We start from the raw sequence: 27137 nt of genomic DNA, 5'->3' as shown, positions 1-27137 counted from the left end.
CCCTGGGTCACGTGACATCGGAGCGAAGATGGCGGCGGGCGGGCTGAGCGCGAGGTGCGGGGCCGGGGCCGCTGGGGCGGAGGGAACGCGGGGGCAGCGTGCGGGAGCCCCCGGCTCTCGCTGCGGGCGGACCCCGCTCCGCGGGACCGGGAGCCGAGAGGGGCCGGCGGGGAGGGGGCGCAGCGCGGGGCCGGGAGGTTTTAACTGCGGCGGGGCGCGCGCCGGGCTGGCCCCGCCCCCGCCTCGCGCGCGCGGTGAGGCCCCGCCCCCCGGGCTGGGGGAGCCTCAGGGTCCCTCAGGGTCCCTCAGGGAGCCCCGGCTCAAGGAGCGCAGTGGGGAGAGACTGCCGGCATTTTGTGGTTCTTCAGTTCTGCCGTGCGGGATCAGGGCTGGGCAGCGCTCCCTGGAGCCGTTGCTTTGGCGGGGCCGGGGCTCGGTCCGCGCTCCCTTCGCGGGGGTGCCCAACGGGCGCTAGGCTCTCCCTGAGGCGAGGGGCGCGCCAGGGCTGGCTGCGCCTCCCGCGCGGCTCCTGGGACGTGCGAGTCAAATCCACACGTGGAAATGTGTAACGGAAGCGATTTAATGAATGCCGTGTTCAGTGATCATCTTACTTCGGTGGTTTCGTATCTCCAGAGCACGTTTTTTGTCATTTATTACAACGCTTTATGTTCTGGAGTTTCCCTAGTGTCTAATTTTTATTAAATTAGTGACACCGCTGTTACTTGTGGTCCTGTACAGAGAGCTTTCCTTCCTTAGCTGTCTTGGAGCCTTATTGATGAGGGGACAACAAACCACGGTCTGTTTTATTCCCAGAGGGGGTTGTGAAGGAGTGAGAAGTAGGTGGGCTGGCGTTGCTAGGCTGGGACTCAGATTTGACAATAAGTGAAAGAAACTGTGCACGACAAATAAAGGCACTGATCTGACATGATCACCGAAGTTGGGATTGATTCAATAGCTTCTTTCACATTGCTGTTCAATTCTTGGTAAAATTCTGGGCCTTTGGGTGCTCTGTGTGGCTGGAGAGGTTCCTGGCAGAGAAATGCACACAACCATTGAGGAATGAGCAGGGAGAAATTATGCTGATGGGTGTGCTGCAAATAACAGGTGTTGTCATTAAGTGTCACCACATGGCAGAAGTCACAGATGACTTTCACTGCCACAGTGACTTATTTTAATAATGTTATTCTAAAAATAAGGCAATGAGTGTTCTTGTGTAGACAGTCTTTGTGTGGGGAGTTGGGGTGTTTAAATCCTCATTTGTAATGTGTTGCTAGCAAATCATAGTTTATCTAAATGAAATACTCTTTTTGGCAAATATCTTTTCTCTGGGCTGTTGTAGGGAGACTTTTTGAATGCATGTGCCAGGGTCAGGGTGTGATCTGTAAATTCTTGTAGTGCAGGTTGGCTTTTCTACAGAGTTCTCATGAAGAAATGAGAAGCTGAGTGTAAATATTCTGGTGCCTGTGTAAAGATGGTGCAGTTTTTCACTTCATACTCTTTTATGCTCTGCTTAGAGTGGAGGATGAAACTGGTGGAAAACTTTGTTTGAAGGAGAGCATTGAATGTAGCAATAGAATACTGCTTTATGCTTTCATTTTCTTAGGAGCCTGAAATGTTCAGTTAGCAAAATTGAGCTGGTAGCCTGATATCAATGTGAAGCTTTGATGTGAATTCACAGGTCTTGCTGTGTCAGTTGTCACCCTCTCTGGGTTTTCCCTTGGTTTTTCTAGGACATCTGAAGCTCATTAGCTAAAAGCTAATGTTCCTTAAATCACTTTTCTCACACTGTAGTGTCATTTGCTGCAAGTTAATTGCAGGTTTGAAAAGTGTAAGCTAAATGGAAGGCTGGAATAACATTAATCATTAAAATACTCTCCACCTTTTCCTTGTGTTTGCAGGAGCAGCAGAGAATTATGGACAATTCTGCTGGGCAGATCAGCTTTAAGAGAACCAGTAAGTTCATTCCCTGCAGAGCAGGTTTGGCCATCACTTCCTGGGCTCCATGGCCAAACATATAATTTGTTCATCTCTTTGAATATTAGTGAAAATATTTTCTGCTGCTTTTCCTTCTTTCTCAGTGTGATTTTTGTTCCCATACCTCTGCTACTTGTTTATTTTTCCACTGCTTGTTTGCAGCTGCTGCATGAAGTGCCTGGAAGGGTGTATGGAAAAGGTGCTTCCTTTTCTGGAGTGGGCACAAGTGCTGCTGCCTGGATTGCCCTGGGGTGTTCATGTGTGGTACAACTGCTGCCTTATTTTGAGGGCTGGAGCCTGTGCTTTCAAGAATTTGCCCAGAATTTGGGAATCCAAATGTTTCTAAACCTACTGCATTGCCTCCCTTTTCCCCACCTCCCTAGGAATGGGCAGTGCCCTGTTCAGTTCTGCATCCGTATTTATTCTGACCCACAGACTGCCTTGTGTTGTTCCTGCCTCTTTGTGCTGCTGGAATTTCTTTGCTTTGCTGAAGTTTAACAGCTCTAATATTTGGTAATGCACTTTGAGGAGTCTGTTCAGTGGTGTTTGGTTCTGTTTTAGGCCCAGATTGCTGCAGAGTTGAACAAGCACTGGCAGAGGCTGTTAGAGGGACTGTCATACTACAAACCACCAAGGTACAGTCACTGCCTGATTTTAGACGTGAATCTCTAATGTGGAGTTTCCTAGCAAGTAAAGAAAGGTTACAGAATATTGTATGAAATATTGAAAGGTCACTGGGGAAAAAGCAAATGTTCAGTTTAAACTGGTAGAGTGGAGAACTTTGAAATTATGCCTATTTAATTATTTCCTTGAGATTGCTGCCTTTTTAATGACTAAAATTTCTTTTCACTTTAGTACCACTTCAGCAGAAAAAATTAAAGCTGATAAAGATGTTGCTGCTCCACTAAAAGAGTTGGGTCTGAGAGTCAGCAAGTTTTTGGTGAGTGAAGCTGCTCTTGGATTAGTTTCTATCCCTGGAATGCATTGTTACAGGATTCTGACACTGAAGTAACCTTTGTGATGTTGAGTAGAGAGAAACTTAAGGTCCTTTCAGTTCAAAGTAACCTAAAGGATGTTGAAGCACATGTTGAGGCTCTAGGTCAAGCTTCCAAAGTGATGAGTGACTTTGAGATGCTGTGGTTTTCTTGGTCCTGTTCAGTGGCAGCCACCTGCTGTGGGTCTGAGCTGGATTCTTCCAGGAAAACTGCTCAGCTAAAAAACTGATGTCCCTTAAATCAGTTGCCTTGTTTGACAATCCTCTCAATTTACCTGCAAGGTTCTGTTTCTTTAAGCCAGAAGTTTAGAGGTCAGTGGCTGGTGGTACTTTTATTTAAATGACTGATGCTCCTTTAGCTGAAGTTAAACTGCAGCTCAGTGACATTAAAGCTGGTATTTGGATTTAAAAGAAGTGCTGATTAAAATATCTGCCTGGTGCAAAAATATTCTTTTGGTATATTATTTGTTTTGAAGATAAGAGCTGCCTGAGTATTTGGAGAGAATCTTAATCTTTAATGAATTCAGCTGCCTTTTATTAATTTCAGGTCATTTATCTTTCTTTTGTTCAGGGTCTGGATGAAGAGCAGAGTGTGCAGTTGTTACAATCTTATCTTCAAGAGGATTACAGAGGAACAAGAGACTCCTTGAAGGTCCATAGCTCCCATTTATGTTCTATTGACTCCACACCTTTCCTTAGTAACAGTTGTTTTTTGATGCAAATGGTCACATGTGAATCCTAGTTCTGATCGGGAAATGGCTTTGTAGCTTTTCTTCTCTGGAGCTGCATCCAGGCTTATCTCTTCCTTCTTGGATCTCTGCAGGAACTCAGCTCCTCTCTCTGTCACAGGAATACAGGAAAGCTCCAGATTTGTGAATGAGAGTGGAGCTGAAAAATAAATACATAGTTAAAAATGAGTGTTTTGGCTTTGTGCTTTTGGAATCTGTCTTTCCAATTGAAAGAAAAATTGTCTTTTATTTGTTTTAGTCATTTTGTGAACACACATTTTGTCAGTAGGTATTTCTCCAGTAGCTATTTTTTTGTCATTTTTTTTTTTACAGACAGTTCTTCAGGATGAAAGGCAGAGTCAGGCTCTGATGCTGAAGGTTAGTAATTTCCATTTGTATTTTCTGGGGAAAAATCTGTTGGCAGCAAACCTACTTTATTTCTGTGGAAAATCTTGAAATAATTTAAGTATTCCTTAAATAAAGGATGACTTTTATTTAGAAGGTGCTTCTGAATTGAGGGATGTGCATGTAGACTTGAAGAGGGTTAGTAATTGCTACAGAAATGCAGTTTTAGGCTTGATATTAGGGAATTGAGCTGGGTAGATGTACACTGCCATATTTTCCAAAGCTTGCAGATTTGTATGTCATGACAAGATTGATGATCATTTCTGACAGAGGGTAATAGGGGTAACAATTTCCAAGTTTGCTCATTTAACAGTGTAATTATAGACCTGTCGTTATGGCAATGCTTGATTGAGTTCTGTGACGTTTTTTAAGTCTTGGTTATTTTCCCCAAATTCAGAACTGCTCAGTTGAAATTCCATCTGTAATAACTCTGTATTCCTGTGGTGAAGGCCTTGGCAGTGGTTGGGAGAGGGAGGTGGCAGGGACTTGGACACTGTGCCAGGTTGGTATTGGTGACACTTTACATTCACAGCTCGCTGACTACTACTACGAGGAGAGGATCTGCATCCTGCGCTGCGTCCTCCACCTGCTCATCTACTTCCAGGACGAGAGACACCCTTACACAGTGAGTGCAGGACGTGATGCCATTGAAACAGGCTAAATATGGGAGCTGTGCAAAAAGCCTGCTATTCCCTGCTTGTGCAAAAAGCCCACGTGCATGTGAGAAGTTGATGGACTTGTTTCTTTTAGGCACAGTACTTCCAGTGCGTTGAAAAGTTGGACAAGGAGCTCGTTCCCAATTACCGCAAGCAGTTCGAAGCGCTGTACAAAGCAGAAGCTCCTACATGGGAAACACATGGAAATCTGATGGTATTTTGTTTCTTACTATCATTTCTCAAGCTTATAAAGTTGTTTCTTATATGTAGTGTATTGGAAAATATATCTGTACAGATGCAGTTAATCAGGACATCTAAGAAACATAAAATTTGTTTTCTCTATAACAGCATACACTTTTGCTCAGAGACAGAGTCTCCTGAAACTTAGTGTTCCTTGTAATAAATATGTGGAGAGCCAACAGAACCATTTATGTGTAGTTGTTCATGATCTCTCTGGACCTAGAGTGGCTTTCCTTGCCATTGACAGTGTTTCTGGCTGCACAAGCTGTTGAAATGCCTCCACACTTCTCAGTTTCTGACTGCTTTGGCTGCCCTGTGAGTTTGACACGTGATGATGGAACTTTCCTTCATGCAGACAGAACGTCAGGTTTCCCGGTGGTTCGTGCAGTGCCTTCGGGAGCAGTCCATGCTCCTGGAAGTCATCTTCCTCTACTATGCATACTTTGAAATGGCACCTGAGGAGCTCCTGGCCTTTGCAAAGATGTTCAAGGAGCAGGGATTTGGCACAAGACAAACCAACAGACATTTAGTAGATGAGAGCATGGATCACCTCGTGGATCGTATTGGGTAAGTGTTGTGTGTGTTTGTGATGTGGGTACAGAGCAAAACAATTGTTTATCTCAGGAAAAAATGCATTTATAATTAATGTCTTCGTTGTTCTGTGTGGGCCATGACTCAGAAGGGGGAATGAGAATCCTGCCATACCTCCTGATGGCAGAGAGTTTTAAAGGTGGAAAAGCTGTCTTCAAATTTCAGTGACCCTTTTTTGTCTGTTCAACCAGAAAAGGTAGTTCTGAAGATTGTATTTTTTCCTGTACCAGCATTTCAAGACAAAATTTGGATTATGTGCCATTCATTTATTGTAATTTCTTATTGCTTCGAAGAAAGATGAACAAAGCAAATTAAAGGTTGCTTTTTGACCTCTTATAGTTTAAAAAAAAACCTCACCTGAACTCTCAGATGAAGTTACTGACCTATTTTTGTTCTTCTGCTGCTTGTAGCTACTTTAGTGCTCTTATTCTGGTGGAAGGCATGGAAATTGACTCCCTCCATGAGCGTGCTCTGGATGACAGGACAGAGGAGCACAAGTTGGCCAACAATCAGCACATCCACCAGGTAAAACACTGGCAGAGCAATCAACCCCTCCTCAAGCCTAACAATACAGAACTTATTGTGATTACCCAGGCTGTGTTTGTAAACTTCTGGTCCTTGTGCTTGTTGGCCAAGTGTAGAAACTGGCATCCACATACCATGAGAAGGCCACAGTTAGCTGTGTGCTTGTTGAGTGTGAATTATTTTCAGATCTCAGTTATTTTACTTTTGGTTTGTCTCTGTGCAGGAGATGGACAATCAGCTGCTGCAGTTAGGGGATGTCTCACATCATGCTCCAGTGCTTTTGGCGTGGGCTCTGCTCCGTCACACCATAAACCCAGATGAGTCCACAAACATCATCAGGAAGATGGGCAGCACTGCTATCCAGCTGAATGTCTTCCAGTATCTGACAAAGCTGCTGAGATCCCTCAGCAGTGGGGGCAAGAATGTGAGTGTCTTCAATTGTGCATGTAAGCTTTTGAGGGTCTGACTGCTCCTGATGTACAGCTGTGATGGGAAGCAGAGACTGAACCAATGTTCTTTTCAAACATGCAGTAAAGCATGTTCTATCATCTTCTTTCAGTGAGGATCAGAAATTGAGTTGGAACAAACCAGATTGTTATGTCCAGAGAGTTAAGAAGAGCTTTGTAAAGCAAGGAACTACATCTCACTTGAGCAGAATAGACTCCAGTTCATCAAAGTTCTTGATTTGCCTTTATATGTGTATTTGCCGTTGTAGATCTTGAGTATTGGATGATTTAACTCTACACTATTCTATGTATAGGACTTCAGTAGAAAACATGGTGTGGTAGGATAAACTGCTTTGTAGATAGAAGCCTGTGAAAGCAAATCCTTTTGATTCCTAGAAGTGTTGAGTGCCTTTTTCTTTTTTTTTTTTTTTTTATTTTGATGCCTGCAAGGCATTTCTAGTGATAGTGGTAGTGGCAAGACTTCTCCTGTCAGTGAAATACTTCGTGTTAATATGGAGCTTAACTAATGACTGCTCCCTGTTTTGCAAGGATACATAAAAAGTCAGTTACTTGGTGTGTAAAGCAGAGTTACAGCATGTTTGAAATTCATATCTTTCCCATAACAGCCATGTTTATTCTGTCTTTGCAGTGTACTGCCAGCACAGCCTGTATGTGTATTTATGGACTTCTTTCCTTTGTCCTGACATCACTGGAATTGCATACATTGGGCAATCAGCAGGTAAGCATCCAAAACCCTTTGCAGTTGTTACATAATTTAAAATTACCTGTCATAACTGATGCTAATTGTCTATTAAATTGTAGTCCTGCATTTCAGACTGCAAATTTGAATAGCTTTATGCAAAAATGCATAATTTATGCAAATTTTCTTTATGCAAATTTGCTTTAGGCAAATTTGAAAGCTTTATGTGGCTTAGGGAGACTCAAATGAGTGATTTGCTGGTTTTCCTACTGCATTTACACCATACAAATGTGGTAAACACCTCTACAGACTGGCAGATTAGTAATGAAAGAACACATCTTGCATTTGAAGGCCTACGGATGTGAAGCTAATTGGTGATCTGTTATTCCCAAAACAATGGAAATAATACAAACTCCATTCTGAGTTGGACTGGACATTTTACAGCCCTCTGCAGATATTGTGGATGTGTTTGTTGTGGCCAGTTCATTCATTATGAGGAGCATGGCTTTAGGTTGTGGTCTGGGGTGGGAGTGTTGGATGTGTTTTGGATCCTGGAAGTAATTATATCTTGGTGGAAATTTAAATTGCAAAAATGTGGCAGAACCTGGTTGGAACAAAATCCTCCTGTGTGAAGTAGCTTTGATTTTTTCCATCCTGTCTTCCTTTGTAGGATATAATTGATGCTGCATGTGAGGTTCTGGCAGCTTCCAGCATTCCTCAGCTCTTCTGGAAGACAGTGAGTGTGTTTGCTACTTGTTTGACCTACCTTGTTTATAACTATGACCTGATAAAAGGTTCCCTTTTAGGAAAGGAACAGGCTGGTTGTATTTGGTGAGTTGGTTTCTAGGAGGGCCTGAGGAGCAAATGTTCATTTGCCTCTATCTTTGATTTACTTTTGCCCTTTCCTGCTTTTTAGGTACAGCCTTGGCTTTACACTTGAAAAGGATACTGGAACGAGTTTTAATATAGGTGATAGTTGATAGCAGGGCTGGGGCTGCAAGGATTGAACTAACTGCTGGCAAAAGCACTGTGCTTATTTTTTGTTGTCAGAATTAGGATGATATGTAATGCCTTACGGTCTTCTTGCCTTATATTTGCAGACTGCCTCATGCTTTAGTCTGTGCAAGTGTGATCTCCAGTCACTGGAGTGATACTTTTGTGCATGATTAATGTTAAATGTACAGCTTAAAATAGAACTGTAAACTTGTGCTATACTGAGACCCTTTTAGCTTTTCTTTTTAGTAATAAGACATTTGTTTTCTGTTTCCACCACCAGGAGCCTACTGCAGGTCTGGGTATTATCCTGGACAGTGTTTGTGGGATGTTCCCCCATCTTCTCACTCCTCTCCTTCAGCTGCTCCAAGCCCTTGTGTCTGATAAATCTACTGCAAAAAAGGTACAGGATCTCTCTTGGTGTTTGGGAGATGATTTGTTTTGAGTCAGGGATGACATGCTCTGTGATTCTCTCTTTCCATTACATGTGCTTATCTCAGTTGCAGTCTTAGATAACAGACATAAGCTTTTGTCTAAGGACAGTGGACACGGCTTCTTCAGAATTGTGTGCTGTTGCAGGATGCTGTTTTCTGGCTTTTAGAAAACTTTTCAGCTTTAATAGTTGAAGATTAAGATGCTAATTTTTGGGTGGTATTTATCTGATTCATTAGATGAGACTTGTCTGAACATGAGGGCTGTGTAATAATGCTTTGGTAGCGTTGGTGTATTAGAAGGATATTGTGCACCTCGAGTAAACTTGCTTGATACTGGAAATGAGCTGGTTGATAAATTTTTAAGAAGCTCTGGCTCTTTGGCTGGTTGTTGAAGCTCTCTCTGATGCAGGTATACAGTTTCCTGGATAAAATGTCCTTCTATATTGAGCTGTACAAGCACAAACCTCCAGATGTGATCTCCCATGAGGACGGCACACTGTGGCGAAGACAGGCTCCAAAGCTCCTCTATCCTCTTGGTAAGGAAACTGCACTCACCTTTTCTTACTGAAATCCTTTGGGGAACTCAGCTCTTTCTTTACCTGGCTTCTAACTCATGGGTAAATTTGTGACTTTGTTTCACCTGCTTCTTCAATCTTTAGGACTAGGTCAGACAAATCTACGGATACCTCAGGGAACAGTGGGCCAAGTGATGCTGGATGATCGGGCTTATCTGGTACGCTGGGAGTATTCCTACAGCAGCTGGACTCTGTTCACCTGTGAGATTGAGATGCTGCTCCATGTTGTGTCAACAGCAGGTGAGACAGGCTGGGAGTGTAAAAAAAATAAATTATTAATTGGTGTAAATTTGAGGTTAGTAGTAGGACTGAACAGCTCTGAGTGCATTTGGAAGAGCATGGGATATTATTCAGAAACCTGATGATGATTATTCTGTAAAATTCACTGCAAAAAGCCAAGAGCATGTAGTGTAATGAGATAGACTTTAGATGAGGGAAAAGTTGAGATAGATAAACAAATGTTTTTTGATATGGGAGAGGGATGGTTTTGAGTCATGCAGATATATGGTAAGATAAATGTGCATTGTTCTAGGCTTGATTACTGCTGAAGTGTGACTTTGCATTCTAATGTTTGGTTTTTCTTTACCCAGATGTGATTCAGCATTGCCAGAGGGTCAAGCCCATAATTGATCTGGTTCATAAAGTCATCAGCACTGATGTATCAATAGCAGATTGTCTTCTGCCAATCACATCACGAATCTACATGCTCCTGCAGAGGTGAGTCCCTGACAGCAGAGGTTCCTAAGCAGATAGAGTGACCTGAAGGGTAGCTGATTACTTATTTTGCCAAGAGCTTTACAGGATGTGTATCAGTGCTTGAATTCCCCAAGACTGGTGTTCAGCTCTCAAAACTGTTCTGGTTACACACAGGTTAATGTTTTGATACAGCAGAAATGTCCCCTCTTCTACTTCTTTCCTGAAAGGTGTGCAATTTTATCCCTTTAAAGGTAATTTTGATTAGTAGCTATATTTACATGAAACAGGGATAAAACATAGCATTAAAGCAGTAGCTCACAGGTTTTAAAACAGTTGTAATTATTAGCTCCTCCCAGAGTTAACTGCCTGGGAATTGATGTTCAGCTGTATAATTATTGTTTGCTGTGACAACCTGCTGTCTTGCCAGCCTTGCTCTGGCAGTAAATTGATCTGACTCAGGTGTGAGGGGGAGGTGGCAAGTCTAGACTGAAAGTGCTGACTGTGGTGTGTGTATTTATCTGCTTAAATTTTATATATGTGTACTTCAGTGAGAAAGAAAGAAGCTTTTTGATTAAAAAACAGACTAGACCACAGGTGGCAGTGCTTTTTTCCATGCATGCTGTTTCTCTTTTGCAGGCTAACAACTGTAATCTCTCCCCCTGTGGACGTTATTGCTTCTTGTGTCAATTGCTTGACAGTCCTGGCTTCTCGGATGCCAGCCAAGGTGAGGAAAGGACCTGCTGGTGAGAACTAGTACATTTATCTGTAAATCAGAGGGAGTATCTGTGCCTTTTCTCTTGCAGGTTTGGACTGACCTTCACCACACAGGGTTTTTGCCATTTGTTGCCAATCCACTGTCCAGTATGAATCACATGATCAGGTATTCCTGTTCCCCACCCCATTTTTTTTGCCTATCCAATTCATAACATGCAATAAGAACTTTTTGCCAGTGTGCAATCTCTGCACCTGACATCTCTCATTCATGTCACAATCCTGCTATTCATGTGCTGAACTCTCTTGCTCATTTCACAGTGCAGAGGGAATGAATGCTGGGGGCTATGGAAACCTTTTGATGAGCATGGAGCAGCCCCAAGGCGAGTACAGTGTTACCATCTCCTTCCTGAACCTGGTAACAACTCTTGTCCGGGTGAGTCCTTCTGGAGTGCTCTGGTGTGACACCAGCTCTGAGCTGTTATGACTGAGAAGTGAAAGTGATCTCAGCCATGTCTGAGATCAGTCTCTTTGCAGCAGGGCTGTCTAAGTAATATTTGCTTGACTCTTCCTTCTGCACTGCTGTTTGTTCTTTTTCTGATGTGAGTCTTACAAAAAAAACCCATTTTGACTTGTCTCAAATGACAACAAAAGACTAGAAATTGCTTGTACATCTATGTTCCATGGTTTTCTCACACTTCAAAGACAATAAGAAATATCTCCCTCCAGAAGTGTCCTCGTTCCCCTCCTGGTTAAATAACATTTCTGTTTCTCCTAGGGACAACTTGGTAGCACCCAGAGCCAAGGCCTGGTGCCCTGCATTGTGTTTGTTCTGAAGGAAATGTTACCAAATTACCACAAATGGAGATACAACTCTCATGGAGTGAGAGAGAAAATTGGTAAGGATGTAAAAAAGGAGAGTAAGAGGGGAAGGGAATAAAAGGGATCACCTGCCTTCTTTTTTCTAGCAGCCATTTGGGATTTGCATTGTACAACTCCTGATATTGTTAGATGCTGTGATTTGTTTGAAAATACTAGGAACAAAGCAAGTTTTCAAAAGCTGAGTAGTCCATTCCATCTCTGTTTTAGGGTGCCTAATTCTGCAGCTGATCCATGCTATTCTGAACTTATGTCCTGAAATGGATCCTCGCAGCAGGTAAGGCAGGTGAGAGGTCTCACACCTGCACTAGCCTGATTTACAGTGCAGGAATCACTGTCATCTTGTTTCAGTTTTTGAATTCAAAAGAATAGGAGGGAGCTGGCATAGCTGTGTAGTTCTGGTTTCAGCTGTTTGCTGCATTTCTGAGTACAGGAAGGGTAGCAAAAGATTAGGGACAGAGCAAATCTTGTTGGTTTCTAGAACTTCTGGTAGAAAAAAGAAAAGAGCACATAGATTTCTTGGGACAGACTGCCATCCACTTTCCTATTTGGTATACTCTGGTGAAAGTAGAAGGGAAAGTAAAGGAAAGGTCAGTGGGGGTTTAGAAATGAGGAGGTTACTTTGTGGTAGTTTTTCAAGTTCAATGTGGCAAAATGCCTCAAGTGCTCCTGCTGACACTGTCCTGTGTTTGTGTCACAGCAATGCCCCCAGCCTGCAGTCCTTGTGTATCTTCAGCCTGGCCAACACAGAGGCAGGGCAAGCTGTCATTAACATCATGGGCATTGGGGTGGACACCATTGACATGGTCATGGCCTCCCAGTCCAGCAGGTGAGTGGGGTGTGCCTGTTTGGGCAGCTTCTGTGTGCTGGTTTTGAGTGAAAATGTCTTGTAACTCTGATGGAGTTTCTTCTGTGAATGTTATAAAATCATAAATGTTGGTTGTGAGCACAGTTCCTTACTTTGGATTCTCTTTGGACACAGTGATGAGTCCCAAGGCCAAGGGCAGCTGCTGATCCAGACAGTGAAGTTGGCATTCTCCGTTACCAACAACGTCATCCGGCTGAAGCCCCCGTCCAGCGTGGTGTCACCCCTGGAGCAGGCACTCACTCAGCATGGTGGGTACTGCCTGGGGCATCTGCAAATGGCACTGTGTGTCTCATCACAAACACTGGTTAAGGTTTCCAGGTTACAAAAAGTGGTTGCTACTGATGGGAGGATGCCTCTTCTCCCTCCTCTAAGGCATTCTTCCCCTCTGGGACAGCTTTTAAAGATTAATCAAACATGGCTTATTGTTTGCTGCTTTGTAATGAGATTATTTTAATTACAGAAAATACTAAATCATGTGCTGCTAATGCCTCTGGCTGGACCCATACCTTGTTCTTTGGGGAGACCAACTTAGTTCTCATCTTCTGCTGTGGAAATCATTTGGTAAATAGTTACATCTTGTTGTTTCTTCTCTTTGATTTTATTTGTGTTCTCTCCAGGTGCTCATGGGAACAACCTTATTGCTGTCTTGGCCAAATATATCTACCACAAGCACGACCCTGCACTTCCACGCCTGGCCATCCAGCTGCTCAAACGACTGGCTACAGTAAGATAAGACACATCAGTGCTCCTTTGCTTCTCCCCTTGTGACTGATTCCACCACTGAAATTTTTTCAAATAATCTCCTCAGGCTTTTTTTGTATCAGGGAGCTTAGTGCAAGTCAGTTGAAGCAGGGTGGACTGACATCTGTAAGTTAATGCACATGAAAAATCATCTAAAAGATCCTTTCATTTTTTAATGTGATCTGCTGTTTCAGAAGTCACTCAGCACTCACTGGGAGGCATCCCATTAATGGGGGTTTTTCTGCAAAGTATTTGCACCTCCAGTTGTTCTCTTCCTAATTTTTGAGCAACTTTCTCTAGTCACACTCTTAAACACAATTCCTAGACCTTCCTACCTGGAATTGTACCATCTTACTGAGAAGAGCATCCTATTTAAGTTTTTATTGGGACCTTTCAACTTTTAGACTTCTGGACTTGGTAAAAGTAGACTTTAGACTTAGAAAGCCTTTTACACTTACTCTTTTTGTCTGCTAAACATCAGAATATTTGTAGCTTTCTAAAAGCATATAAATCCATGTATTGGCTCATTTATTTCAAGAAATGCAATTCCAAAACAGTCTTTTTCTTTGTCTTTTTTATTTCTGTTGTAACCTTTGAGAAGTAGGTGAGGATAGAGTAGAATTGCTCAAGAGAAAAGTTTGGATCGCTGGTCGTGTTTCTTCCTGGTTAATGACAACTTACTTTGATAGATTCATAGATTCAATATTAAATATTTTTGAGTTTCAATACAATCACCTTTTAAGCATTAAGCATTGTGTTCAGCATGTTTATTTTTCCCTCTGGTGCTTGTTCCCATGGGCAGGTTGCTCCCATGTCTGTGTATGCCTGCCTGGGCAGTGACGCTGCTGCCATCCGCGACGCCTTCCTCACCCACCTGCAGAGCAAGATCGAGGACATGCGCATCAAGGTCATGATCCTGGAGTTCCTTACAGTGGCAGTGGAGACACAGCCTGGCCTCATTGAGCTGTTCCTCAACTTGGAAGTGAAGGATGGCAGTGATGGGTCAAAGGTACAATAGCAGATTCTTGCCCGAGGACTCACTGGCTGTTTTTTTTGTAACCTGATGTGCTTAATGTAAAGATAAATGCAGGTTGTGCTTGTGTTTAATGCATGTGGTGTTATCTCAGTTTTGCTTTTCCCTGTAAACCAAAGAGAAACTTTCCCCAGTATTTCAAGGCAGATACTGAGTTAGCAACAGAGCATCAACAAAGACCAAGGGTGCCTGTGAGCTGCTCTCTTCACTGCATGTGTTGTTCTTTAAGCAACCTTAAAACACTCGTTCGTGACACTCTGGCAGTGAGAAAGATAAAGATTTGTGTACAGTGGACAATATATTTCTCCAGCATTATAGCCTCTTGTTTCCTTTTGCTTTAGGAATTCAGCCTGGGGGAGTGGAGCTGCCTCCAGGTGGTGTTGGAGCTGATTGACTCCAAGCAGCAGGAGAGGTACTGGTGCCCTCCCCTCCTGCACCGCGCCGCCATCGCCTTCCTGCACGCGCTGTGGCAGGACCGTCGTGACAGCGCCATGCTCGTGCTGAGGACAAAGTGAGTTGTCAAGGCATTTCCCTTCCTCTTTTCCAGAACACTCTTTCTGTGGTTTATCAGGCTTTTCAGGGACATTTGCATCTTAGTGTGTTGAGGGTACACAGTGTGTGGGCTTTGAGTGTAGAAGATGAGAAGCCCCAGTGTGTCAGAATCAAATATATTTGTTTCTTTTATACAAAGCTAAATAAACTTGTATTTATCAAAGCATATTTTCTGCAAAGTTTGGGACTCTGAAAATGCTGCTAGGCACATGACATGAGGGAGATAACTGATAATACTTTTGTTTATGTCTTTTAGACCAAAGTTCTGGGAAAATTTAACTAATCCCCTCTTTGGGACCCTTCCTCCGCCTTCTGAATCATCAGAGGTGAGTTACATCCAAACAAAATGAAGGGATTTATGTACTCTTCAGGAGAGGTTTCTAAGTGATGTGTGTGGCCATTCCCTCTGCTTCCAGCTTCCTAAAGGGAGCTGTGACCAAGTGGGTTAAACACAGACAGAAGATGAAGGGAATGCTGTCTTGCTTTTCAGAGACTGGGCAGCCATGAGCTGCCTTTTGAAATTCTCTGCTATTTATTCACATATGAAACAAAAATAGCTGTGTGGCAGCTGTGGTGACACTCACTGTAGAAGGTGTGTGTCTGAAGTGTATCCATATTCTGGGCTCAGGCTGACTGATATCATGGAGGGATTGATTAGGTTCTTGTTCTTCCTTTCTGTTCGAGTTATTTCCTTCATTCTGAAAGCCCTGTGCTCTCACTGAAGAGTTCAAACTCTGAGCACAGTATTCTGTCCCTATTGTCACCAGTCTGTGGTCAAAATGGCATAAGTATTGCTATTGTGGGAGAAATCAGTCTCCTGCAGAACTGGAGTATCAGCCAATCCCAAGTGGATGGGTAGGGATAATTTCAGTTACCCTGTAGAACTCAGATTTTGATTTTTTTTTCCTTTTTTTTTTTTTTTCTTCATAGCTCAGTGTCTTGGATACCTGTGCCTTAATAATGAAAATCATCTGCTTGGAGATCTACTATGTTGTCAAGTGAGTCTTTGGTAGTCTCTCCTTGATCCCTGTACTTGTTAGTTATCTAAACTGTGTGTATTAACTCTTGATACACCATATGGGTTTTGATGGGCAAACCACTTGTAATCCTTTGAAAATTTGGGAGTGATTCATGAGCACATGACAAACATTTCAGATTCTTGCAATCACTAATTGCAGAAAGACATTACAATTCTTCTGCAGCCTTTAGGTGGGAATGTATCAGTATTTTCCTTGTATCCTGAAATAAGAATATACAGTATTTATTAAAACTAATTGTCAACTAAACTGAATAAACCTGTAGTGGTTGAATCACATTTAGTAGTTTCCTCCCACTTGATTTTCTTTCCTGAAAGTAACATCTGTTTCATATGTTGAAAAGTCAGGATTAACTAAAATTTGTTTAAAAAAAATTATAAATTTTCTTCAAGGATCATGTTTTTCCTTCATATTTGATGCAAAAAGTGAGATTCCCTGCACAGCTCAAATACGTGGAGTAACCTTCACTTGCAAGCTGTGTGCTTGGCTTTCCTCCCTGAATCTCAGAAGAGGTATATTTTCTGACCCAAGGATAACTGAGGATAACTTCTCCTCTTGGTTTGGCCAGGGGCTCACTGGACCAGTCCCTGAAAGACACTCTGAAGAATTTCTCCAGCAAGAAGCGCTTTGCCTACTGGTCGGAGTACGTGAGGTCCCTGGCCCAGCACGTGGCAGAGACCGAGGGCAGCAGCTGCGCCTCCGTCACCGAGTACCAAATGCTCATCTCAGCCTGGAGGATGCTGCTCATCATCTCCACAAGCCATGTAAGGGCTGCCTCCTACCCTGCATGAGAGGCTGAAATGAATGTTTTGAGTAATACAATGTCAGCAGCTTCCTAGAGCCAGCTAAGCAGAATTCACTGTTTTTTCTTTCAGTTTTGTTGTGTATGTGAGCACAGTACAGGTTGGTGTGAGCATGGTGCAAGAGGTTAGAGTGGGTGGTGTTTTGCTGTTTGATCAAAATGAGCATATTGCCCTCTCAAGGAAGGAGGTAGTAAATCATTTTTAGAGGGTTTCTAAGTAATTTTGCAAACCTGACAAGCTTTTCCTGTGTCGAGTGCAGCAGGGATGCACCATTAAGCAATTAGTCATTACCAGCTTCTTGTCAATGGTAATGTAGGACTAAAGTGATTTCTGTAAAACTCAGCAGTTACAATATTGATGGATTCTTAAAGTAACAAAACAGTAGACTGATTTTAGGCTGCTTAGAAGATGCACCTTTTGTTGTGCTGATTGATCTTTATCTTTGTTGATTTAGGCTGATATCATGCACCTGACTGATTCTGCAGTTCATCAGGAGTTGTTTCTGGATGTGCTAAATGGCACCAGGGTTTTGGTAGGTGTTGCTTCCTATCAGTTCTTTCATTTCCTAATTGCTTATCTTCTTTGCACTATTCCTACAGATGCTTGTAATCTTAGGGTTTTTAGATCGTGTGAAAATGGGCTGAAACAGAGACTCTCCATGAACTGATGAGCTGCTTAAATCTTTATTTTGTATGTGTCATTCTTGTCATTAGTAAATGACTCTGTGGGGGTCCTGGCTCTGGTCCCCTCAGTTCTGCTGAAGAACAAACCTGGTCATTTGGTGCTGGTGGTGCTTGAGCATTTCTGCAGGGTTCTACCTGTGACTGTTCCAGCTGTAACTCTTACTGTACTTCTCCTTAGCTCCAGGTTCCCATGTCAGTGCCCTGTCTGCAGCTGGGGTCTATGCTGTGTACCCTTCTTCTGATCCTGCTCAAGCAGTGGAAAAGGTAGGTATTTTGTTTGGATATTTTTTAGTCACTGCTAGAAAAAAACTTTGGAGGTCATGTTTAAATAAAAATTTGGGAGATTATGTTGAAGTGTTTTGCTCTAGTGAGAATCCCTTAGTGATCTGGGGAGAAAACTGAAGCCTTATTGAATTCTCTTTTGGCATGTCAAATGTCTCTTGGTTGTTGCTGAAATTGTGAGAAATCTCTGGTAGCAATACAGTTAATTTGGTTTCCTGCTTGCTGGTGAGAAGTAGCAAAAGAGCTTTTATGATAGTTAGTCCTGCTTTCTCACTCTCATTCTCACAATGAAGAGAAAAAGCATTCTCTCATTCTGTGGAATGTCTTTAGTGAGATCCAGGTGGTGACTTAAACTTTACTTTCAAGAACTGCTTATGTTTTTAGGGGTCATATAACTTATGATCCACACAGCTCATTCAAGGCAGTATATTTATTAAGGGATCTTGTCTAATCTGAAGAGCTCTCCCTTTTTGTTGTCAGCGAGTTGAGTTCTGTGGATAAAATCATAAACTCCTTGACGCAGATTCTGGAGGGAGTACTACAGGCAGATCAGCAGATGATGGAGAAAACCAAAGCCAAAGTGTTCTCAGCTCTTATCACTGTTCTGCAAATGAAGGAGATGAAAGGTGAGGTGGTGCATGTGCAGGTGTTGAGGTGCCAGGGCTGAACACTCCTTACCCCCAGCATGTGCAAGATAAACACACAGTGCTGGTAGTAGTGCTGAATGTAGTCACCAGCCTGTGGGACTCTCTACTTTTTTCTTCCCTTCTTTAGCTAGTTTTGGAAAGAGGTGAGGTTTATCATTCATTCACTCTGTGTCCATGTCTTCCCTTCTCTTTTCTTTCCCTGACAATAACCTCTGTTTGATCAGTTTAGTTCCTGTGTGTTTTTGGAGACAGCTCAGTGGATGTGTAAGTCAGGCTCTCTCAGGGTGACTGTAGAGCTTAGATTCTGACATGGATTCCTAGTTAGAGATAACAAAAGACCCAAACACAAGAAAGGGTACATTTCTGTGGTTTGTTACAAACCACAGAAACCAGCCTGGTCATTGTCCCTTGTGGAGCATCTGGCAGTGCAGTAGAGCTTGAAGACCCTCAGTGAAATCTGGGCAGTATTTCTCTGTGCAACACATACAAAGGCAGCTGTGATTAAAAGTGTGTCAGGTTACTTGTCTGTGTTCCTTGTCCCATTGCTTTGGCTCTGCAAATGTTTACATTTTGAAAAATAAGTAGAAAGTGGAGGGTTGGTTGTTGAAAGAAAACAATTTTAATTGTTTTCTTTGCTGTTGAATTTGAGTTTCTAATCATGCTGGTAAAAGGTGGGGCAATTTATTATAATGGTTTTGATAAGTATGTAGTATTTATATGGATTCACAGACCATGGACTGCACCCAGTCTGCATAGGCTGATACCAGCAGTCTGGAGCAGTGGGTGGGAATTGCTGTGGTGGAATAATCTGTCCATAGTAGTGCTTGATTTGTGTTTTGACATGTCATGAGTTTATATGACTTTGTATGACAAAATCTACATGGTTTTATTATTGAGATGAATATAATCCCTTAATGTATCCTCCTAGATGTAGAAATCTAACTCAGTCACAGCTGCTCTCATTGTTTTGTAGGTTTTGAAATGAGAACAGAATCAATGCTAATTCCAGGAAACGTGGCTCAGTGATGTTACCAGTTAAACTGGAAAGCCGAGTACAAGGCCTGTGTGTTAACTGGTGTGTGTTGTGTGTGTCACAGTGAATGACATCCCCCAGTACCCCCAGCTGGTGCTGAGTGTGTGTGAGACTCTCCAGGATGAGGTCATTGCTCTCTTGGACCAGACCCGGCACGGCCTGAGCGTGGGCGATGCCACGGACGACAAGGACAGCATGGAGACCGACGACGCGTCCCGCGTCAAGCACAAGGACCAGCGAGATGGGGTAAAGGGCTGCTCACCTGCTCTGCAGTCTTGTCTCTTCTCTCTAGACAAGCCTTTCATGGTGCTTGTGATAGTGGAACCTTGGAAAAAGTTAAAGATACATTCTAAAATGTTAGGCTTTGTGCTTTCCCAGATCAACTGCACCTGCGTAAGCAGTATGATAAATTATATAATTGTTAGATGTGATGATTGTTTAGTAATTAAATGTAATTATTATATAACCATAAGAAGAATAGTGAGAAACTATGTTGGAAATTCAGAGAGGGGCTAAATTTATGTATACAATAGAAAAATATAAGTTTAATAATTAACATGAAAGTTATGTAACGATAGAGTAGAAAACATGATCATTCGGATGTATGGTCAGAGTCAGATTTGGGTTGAATATACCCCGATTCCCAGAGCTCTTAATAAAAAGCACCGCATATAATCCCCCGTGATTATGTGTTTTTGAACGCTAACACTTGGAACAGCTTTCCTTTGTAGCCTGCTGCCTTCAGAGGAAGTTTCAGCAGTTTCTATATCAGAATTTTCTTGGCTCACATCAGTCTGGGAAGTTGGTTGTTGCTGCCTCTTCTTCAGGTGTGCACTAAAAACATTGTCCTGAGTGCTGATACAGCCAAGAGGTGTACAGAGTATAATGTGAGGGATACCAGGAGCCTTCATTTGTGATTCTGAGAATGATTGAACTTTAGGTGGTGGTAGTAAATGCTTTTGAGATTTTTCTTGGTACAGCCCTGTACCTACCTACCTTTCCTTGTCACTGCAGGTGTGTGTTCTGGGTTTGCATCTGGCTAAGGAGCTCTGTGAGGTGGATGAAGATGGAGACTACTGGCTGCAGATTACTAGGAAAGTCCCTGTGCTTCCTACCATCTTTGCTGCACTGGAGATCAGCCTGAGAGTTAAACAAAACCTTCACTTCACAGAGGCCTCGTTACATCTGCTGCTGACCTTAGCAAGGACTCAGCAGGTGAGAGATGCAGAGAAGTGAGAGTGCATGGCTGTACACTTTAAATAAGAAAAGTCTGTCTCATTTTTTATCTCATTATCCTGTCTGTGATGCAGCTGAGTGATGAGCTGTAGATAAAGGGATATTTTTTGGAGATTGGCAAGCAGCAGGTCCTGTATGTACACCTGCTTAGTGTGCCTTGTTCTCCATGGTGGGATGTCTGGGAAAAGCTGAGCCAGCCAGGCAGACCTGCCATTTAGAGCAGGCACTTTCACTGAATGGATTCTGCAATGCAAATACCCCTCATTAAACCAGCATTGAGTGTTGGAACCTGCTTCTTCATTAGTTTTAATAAAGTGTTACTTACCTATTTCAAATTCAACTTATATGGGGCTTTAAGTGAAAACAAGGTTGTTCCAAGCCCCTTTGCAAAGATTATGTACATACCAGAGCAGGTGATAAATGGAATTTTGAGCATAGTTATGCAGGTTTGATTTCCCTTTTCTTGATGTTAAACTTTTAACAACACAGAGCTGTGTGTAGATGAAAGTTCTGTAAAAGGGTGGTGACAGTGCAAAGGACAGAAATACCTGCTGCAGCACAAGTCTCTTCAGTCTCAGGGAGCAGAGGCACAGATCCCAACTGCAGTCTGTTCTTGCAGGGAGCAGCAGCAATGGCTGGAGCTGGTGTCACCCAGAGCGTCTGCCTGCCCCTCCTGAGCGTGTACCAGCTCAGCACCAATGGAGCCATCCAGGTGGGTGCTGCTTCCTTCACTCCAGCTGGGAATGCACCCAGAGAGCTTCCCATGCCCTCTCAGGCTGTGGCTGGAGGCTGCCAGAATGGTGTGGAGGGGAAATAGTCACTTGTTTTTGTGTGTGATTTGTTCAGACTTCTGCCTCATCCCGGAAATCCCTGGATGCGCCCTCCTGGCCCGGGGTCTATCGGCTCTCCATGTCCCTCATGGAACGTCTGCTCAAAACACTCAGATACAACTTCCTGACAGAAGCTCTGGACTTTGTGGGTGTCCATCAAGAGAGGATCCTTCAGGTGTGTCACAAACTGCCCCTGTGCTTCACTTGGCTCCTCTGTTCCAACAGCAGTGGAGATGAGTCAGAAAGGGCAGATGCACTGAAAAGCCACTGCTGCTTTGGGCAGGGTTACAGTGGGAATGTCTGTGAGAGGAGGATGGGCTGTTACTCTGTCTGTCCCTTATCTGCCATGGCCCTGATTTACTTCTCTCTCCTTCCCAGTGCCTGAATGCAGTACGGACTGTGCAGAGCTTGGCCTGTCTGGAGGAGGCTGATCACACTGTTGGCTTCATTCTTCAGCTCTCAAATTTCACAAAGGAGTGGCATTTCCACCTGCCACAGCTTATGAGGGACATGCAGGTAGGAATCAGGATAATACATTGCCTTGGAGTGCAGGGATTTGGTTGTCTGAATAGCACAATATCACTTCGTTATTACCACTCCTTTAATGGGAATTACAGCTGAGGTTATTTAACTGCCCATTCTGTCAGTACCTGCTCTCAAGTAAGAAAATATAACTGTTGGGAGAGAGAGAAGTGGTAGCTTGGTAAAATAAATTGGGTAATTCAATGACTTAATTTCAGTTCTTAGTGCCAGGTGATTTCAAGAAAATACTGGGAAATCAAGAGACTGCGTGGATCCTTTATGATCACAGTGCTATGTTTGGATTTTCTGGCTTCCAGCAGTGGCAGTGAATAGACAGGGTTTGAGCTTTTCTGAGATTTCTCCCTGACTTTATTTCTTTCAGGTGAATCTGTGTTACCTGTGCCAGGCCTGTACCTCCCTCCTGCACAGCCGTAAAATGCTCCAGCACTACCTGCAGGTGAGGATCCTCAGCCAAACCTCACCATGCTCCCTGTCAGAAGGGAGCATTATTCATTATAAAGAGTCTTGGATATTGAATGGATTATTGATACACTTCATGGTGATTATTGACACCCATCTGTAGTTAGAATTTGCATTTTTCACAGCCAAAAAAAAAAAAAAGTGCTGAGATTAGTCTGGACTCTGAAAACCTTTGGACTGTGTAAAGCCAGTCCTAGATAACCAGCAGCCTGTGCTGAGTAGCCTGCTGTTACAAAGAGGCTGCATTGCTGCAGGACTCTGGAGTGCCATTAGTTAAGCCACTGTTGACCTGGTGTCCTTAATTTGATTTAATTTGTTAAAGGGAGATAGTTCTTGTTCTTTGGACATCTTCAGATGCACGAGGTGGAGATGATGCATTGCTGCTGCAGAGTTCCTTCAGCATGGCTCAGGCTTGGTGTGTTGATCATTCTTTTTCCTGAGTGTGGAATCCAAACAGCCTCTGCAGCTGCCTCCCTGCAATGCAGTGTCTCCCCAGCCCACACCAACTGTACATTCTCAGCAAGTGACAGACTTTGGGTGCCTTATTTCCTCATTCTCTTTGTTCACAGCATTTTTTTTTTCTCCAAACATTTATCTTAGTGCAAAATAATCCCATCTGTACCCAAGACTTTCTCTTTCCTTTCTCCGCAGACAAAAAACGGCGACTCCCTCCCATCCAGCGTCACTCCCCGCGTGCAGCGCAACCCCCAGGCCTCCTCCAAGCACCCCAGCCCCGAGTCAGAGGCAGCAGAGCAGAAGGCCCTGCTCACAGTGCAGTACAGCCTCCTCAAAATCCTCAGCAAGTCCCTGGCTGCCCTGCGCCACTTCACCCCTGATGTCTGCCAGATCCTCCTTGACCAGGTGGGTGCTCCAAAGGGGAGTTCCCAGCATTTCCAGGGATTTTCTGGATTGGTGTGTCCTGCTTGATGCAGTGACCCCACCTGTCTGCTGCTCTGCACAGAGCAGGAAGGCAGGAGAGAAGGAATTTGCCTTGGGAATCAGACGCTGCACAGTGGGAAGGGGAGGCTTGGCTGAGCTTTTGTGTGATCTACACAAGGCTCTGTGTGTGTGACCTTACTGGAGCAGACAATAACCCAGCTGGATTGTACTTCAGTATACCATTCTACATGAAAAATCCTCTTGTCATCCTCCAATGGTGGTGTGATCCAGTGCCTGGTCTCCAGGTTCAGAAATGAAGGTTCAGTCCTTGATTCTGCTGCTAACTGTTGAGTAGGGAACATCTTCCTGTGTCTCTGGGAGCAGCCAGTACTTTGGTGTGCCAGTGATGGCAGCTGTGAGGGGAGAGCAATGGAGTCTGATGGTGCAGTGCTGTGCAGGACACTTTACTGCTCCAGCTGCACACCTGAGACTTGGGAAATTATCACAGTGCTTGTATTTCTCCATGTAAAAAGTGTGATCAGGGACTGGGTATTCCTGGTCCTATGGCAACACCATCCTCATGGCCTCCTGGGTCTCACTCCTCTTTCTGTTCCTCCACAGTCTCTGGACCTTGCTGAGTACAACGTGCTCTTTGTCTTGAGTTTCACCACACCAGCCTTTGACTCGGACGTTGCACCTTCCTTTGGGACCCTCCTTGCCACTGTCAACGTGGCCCTGAACATGCTGGGAGAGGTACTGGCCCTTCCTGTGTCTGGGAGCACGGCAGCTGCAGTGCTCCTTCAGCTGAGACTCTGAGGAGCATGAGCAGTTCTTTCCTATCTCCTGTCTCTAATGCCTGTCTTTTTTTCCCTCAAAGATGGATAAGAAGAAAGAACCTTTCCCTCAGGCTGCAGGGCTGAATATGCAAGAGGGAACCAAAACCCTCAAGTAAGTTTCCAGTTACTTGGTGTAGTTACAGCCAAGCAGCAGCCCGAGCTCCTCAGATCAGAACTGAAGTTTAGAAGCATTTGTGTATCTTGGTACATCCCTTAACTATTTGACCTGGAAACCAGAGTGTGCTGACCCTTTTGGCTGCTGCTGATGTGTGTTTCTTTGCACAGGTCTCTGCTGATGTTTACAATGGAGAACTGTTTCTACCTGCTGATCTCGCAGGCTGTGCGGTACCTGCGGGACCCGGCTGTGCACCCGCGGGACAAGCAGCGCATGAAGCAGGAGCTCAGCTCGGAGCTGGTGAGCGCCTGGTGCTGTCCCCTCCCTGCTCAGTGGGTCTGTGCTGCCATTCCCCAGCAGCACTGAACAGCCTCGGGCTGCTCATGGTGCCACATCCCTGTGGGGTTGTGGTGGAAAGAGCTGACTTGTTGCTCTCTTTGCTTGCAGAGTACGCTGCTCTCCAGCCTGTCCCGGTACTTCCGCAGGGGAGGTCCCTCTTCCCCTGCCAGCGGGGTCCTTCCCTCTCCCCAGGGAAAGTCTGCCTCCAAGCTGGGTCCAGAGGGGCAGGAGCCCTTGTTCCAGCTGGTGCAGGCCTTTGTCCGGCACGTGCAGAGATAGATCCCATCCTGGCCCTGCCTTCCTTGTCAGGACCTGCAGCGGAACAATTCCCATCCACCACAGAAGGCATCACCTTTGGCAGAGCTGTAATGAGGACTGGGGAGGGAGGGAGGCCAGGTGTGGGCAGTGGTGTCACCTGAGCAGAGAGATCCCATGGAACTCTTGCCACCCAGGAGCAGAGTGAATGTAAGGAGAGCCCAGCTGGCTCCCCATGCCCAGCCCACGTGCACAGTCTGCTCACCCTGTCTGCCAGAGCATCCTGGCTGGGTACAAGCACTGAACAGTCAAAACCTTTATTTTTATAGCTTGTACCTCAGCTGGGGAAGCTGTGGCTGGGTGGAGAGAGGAGATGCTTTCTGCTGGGCATTAACTCTGCTCCTAACACAAGGTGCAGTCTGCATCTCCTGTGTGGAGTCCAGCTAAGGCGCACCCAAGGGATCAGCCAGCAATTCAGAGACCATCTTTCTACTGCTATTTTTGTACTGAATGGTTCCAGGCACGATGGTGTATGTGTGCTCACGCCTTCCCTGCACCCTGCAGTCTGTGTGTTGTGTGTGTTTCTGAAGAGCAAGGCCTCACTTAAGGTTTTTACGTCAAAATTCCATTGCTCCAGTCTTGCAGTTTTTTGTAACTGTGCCCTATTTATACTGATATTAAAACCTTTATAGACAGCAGCTGTGTTCATGGGTTTGTGTTGGACACAGCAGCACCAGTTCTGCAGTGTCTGGGTGGTAGTTCTTTGAAATCCCAGCTAATGTTGTGACTTCTAAGTGACAATCCAGAGGCTGTCTGAAATGATTGTAATTAGAGGCTGACTCCCTGGGTTCCCCACACCCACTCCCTTTCTCTTACTCTCCTGTTGGGGAACTCGTGGGAGGTTTGAAAGGAGCAGAACTATGAAATACTCCTCAGGGATGATTCCCCTGCACACTGAAGGTGCAGCATGTGGTGTAGCTCTAGATCAACAAACTCTTTGAGGTTCTGAGGCTCAGTGTGTAGTAATGACAGTAAGAGAAAATCAGTGATTATTGCTTAAAATACAGCCTGAAATCTAGACAGACTTATCTAAGCTAAGAAATCAAATTTCAGTGTAGCTGTGAGCTAATAACCTACCAGTTCTTTCCTAAATAGACACTTGATTGCTTTACCAGCCAGAACCTTTTTAATTTCAATAGTTTTAAAGAGACTAGAGCTAGAAAATGAGATTATCTTGCTTTGAGGTTGTTTGGGCTTTTTTACCTTATAAGCTTAAGTGCTGGCAATATCCTGGCACATTTCTTTGATCTGGTGTTGCATGCCCTGAGGGCTTTGGAGAGATTTGAACTGGCTGGAAGTAAAGTCTTAAAGTAGAAGGGAGAGGGGCTTGTGAGGTGGTGTGACAGTCCCAAACCCAGTGGTGTTTTGATGGGGCAGCCTGTAACCAGGAACACTTTGTGCCATGGGAGCTGGGTGTGACCAGGGAGAGCTGAAGGTGAACAGCTCTGCAGAGACAGAATGGATGAGGGCTGCCAAGGGGAGGGGGAGCAAAGCTGGAATCTGGTCCATCTAAGCAAGTTCAGTTAGAGCAGAGACTGTTACTTGACAGCTGTGGTCAGGATCTTTCCTTTTTCATTCCTTCCTTCCTTATGGCTTTGGAAGTTGCAGTGTGCTCATCACTGTATTTGTGTTCAACAAGAATGGATTCTTCTAGATGTTTATTCAAGCACCAGAGTGAGTTGGTGGTGCTTGGCAGGAGCCCTTGGTGCCAGACAGCAGAAGCAGTGGGTGCTGTTGGTTGTGTGTGTTTGAGAGCTGCAGCAGCATTTCAGTCTTATCTGCCCCTGCCCCTCAGGCACAGAGGGATCCAGCCAAGGATGTCCCCTGACATCTGCAGAGAAGCAGCACAATTGTCACCTCCCTGTGCAGAGTCAGGAGCAGCAATAGATGTTCCATGTGCTTTTCTTCCTACTGCAGAGGGAACAGAGTGCTGGTGCCAGGAAGAGAATTCCCTCTGGCTGCTCTGAGGGAAGAGACCATTTTCTGCTTCATTAAGCTGCTGCTGCTTTAATGTACCAAGGAGAGGAATAACAGAGGAACAGGGATGTCACTGGCCTGGGGAAAATATACATGCTGGAAGGGAAATAGACAGGAGGAGATCTCTAATAGATCAGGACTATGAGATTGGTAGTCCTGGCAGTTTTAAAACTAACTAGAACAGCAACATCATTTGATTTTCCTGTTCTCTTTAACTAGAACAGCCAAGCTTTACTGCTGCATTTCAACAGCTTCTTTTCCCAGGAGTTCCTTCCAAGCTGGGTGTTGGGGACAAGACTTTAGGATTTTAGATTAGCAGCAGATCTAGTTTCCATAACAACTCAAAAAGTCTGTTAGATCTAGAATAGCACTTGGGTCTCCC

At 44.2% G+C, this 27137-nt stretch overlaps 1 protein-coding gene across 1 annotated transcript; it reads left to right on the top strand.

The window, feature by feature from the left end:
• The first annotated feature begins 4 nt into the window (after positions 1-4).
• NUP188 (nucleoporin 188) lies at positions 5-25407 on the top strand. The gene is made up of 44 exons (XM_054284389.1): positions 5-54; positions 1899-1953; positions 2536-2609; positions 2830-2914; positions 3540-3620; positions 4030-4074; positions 4634-4726; positions 4852-4971; positions 5353-5564; positions 5999-6113; positions 6337-6537; positions 7209-7298; positions 7930-7995; positions 8536-8655; positions 9096-9222; positions 9346-9501; positions 9852-9978; positions 10594-10681; positions 10761-10837; positions 10990-11104; positions 11447-11567; positions 11758-11824; positions 12248-12376; positions 12530-12663; positions 13033-13139; positions 13959-14165; positions 14531-14700; positions 14998-15067; positions 15672-15739; positions 16347-16542; positions 17036-17113; positions 17443-17528; positions 18027-18172; positions 19291-19472; positions 20241-20441; positions 21082-21174; positions 21309-21467; positions 21671-21808; positions 22197-22271; positions 22946-23155; positions 23795-23926; positions 24051-24121; positions 24295-24424; positions 24572-25407. The coding sequence occupies exons 1-44, from the start codon at positions 29-31 to the stop codon at positions 24740-24742; spliced, it is 5214 nt and encodes a 1737-aa protein (XP_054140364.1). The 5' UTR covers positions 5-28; the 3' UTR covers positions 24743-25407.
• The last annotated feature ends 1730 nt before the right edge of the window (positions 25408-27137 follow it).

Source organism: Melozone crissalis, unplaced genomic scaffold (genome assembly GCF_028551555.1).
Source record: "Melozone crissalis strain CALT ecotype California unplaced genomic scaffold, PUWL_Pcris_2 ptg000041l_1, whole genome shotgun sequence".
Taxonomy (NCBI): Eukaryota; Metazoa; Chordata; class Aves; order Passeriformes; family Passerellidae; genus Melozone; species Melozone crissalis.
The sequence above is the reverse complement of the archived record's forward strand: the minus strand, read 5'-3'. Positions and strand labels throughout refer to the sequence as shown.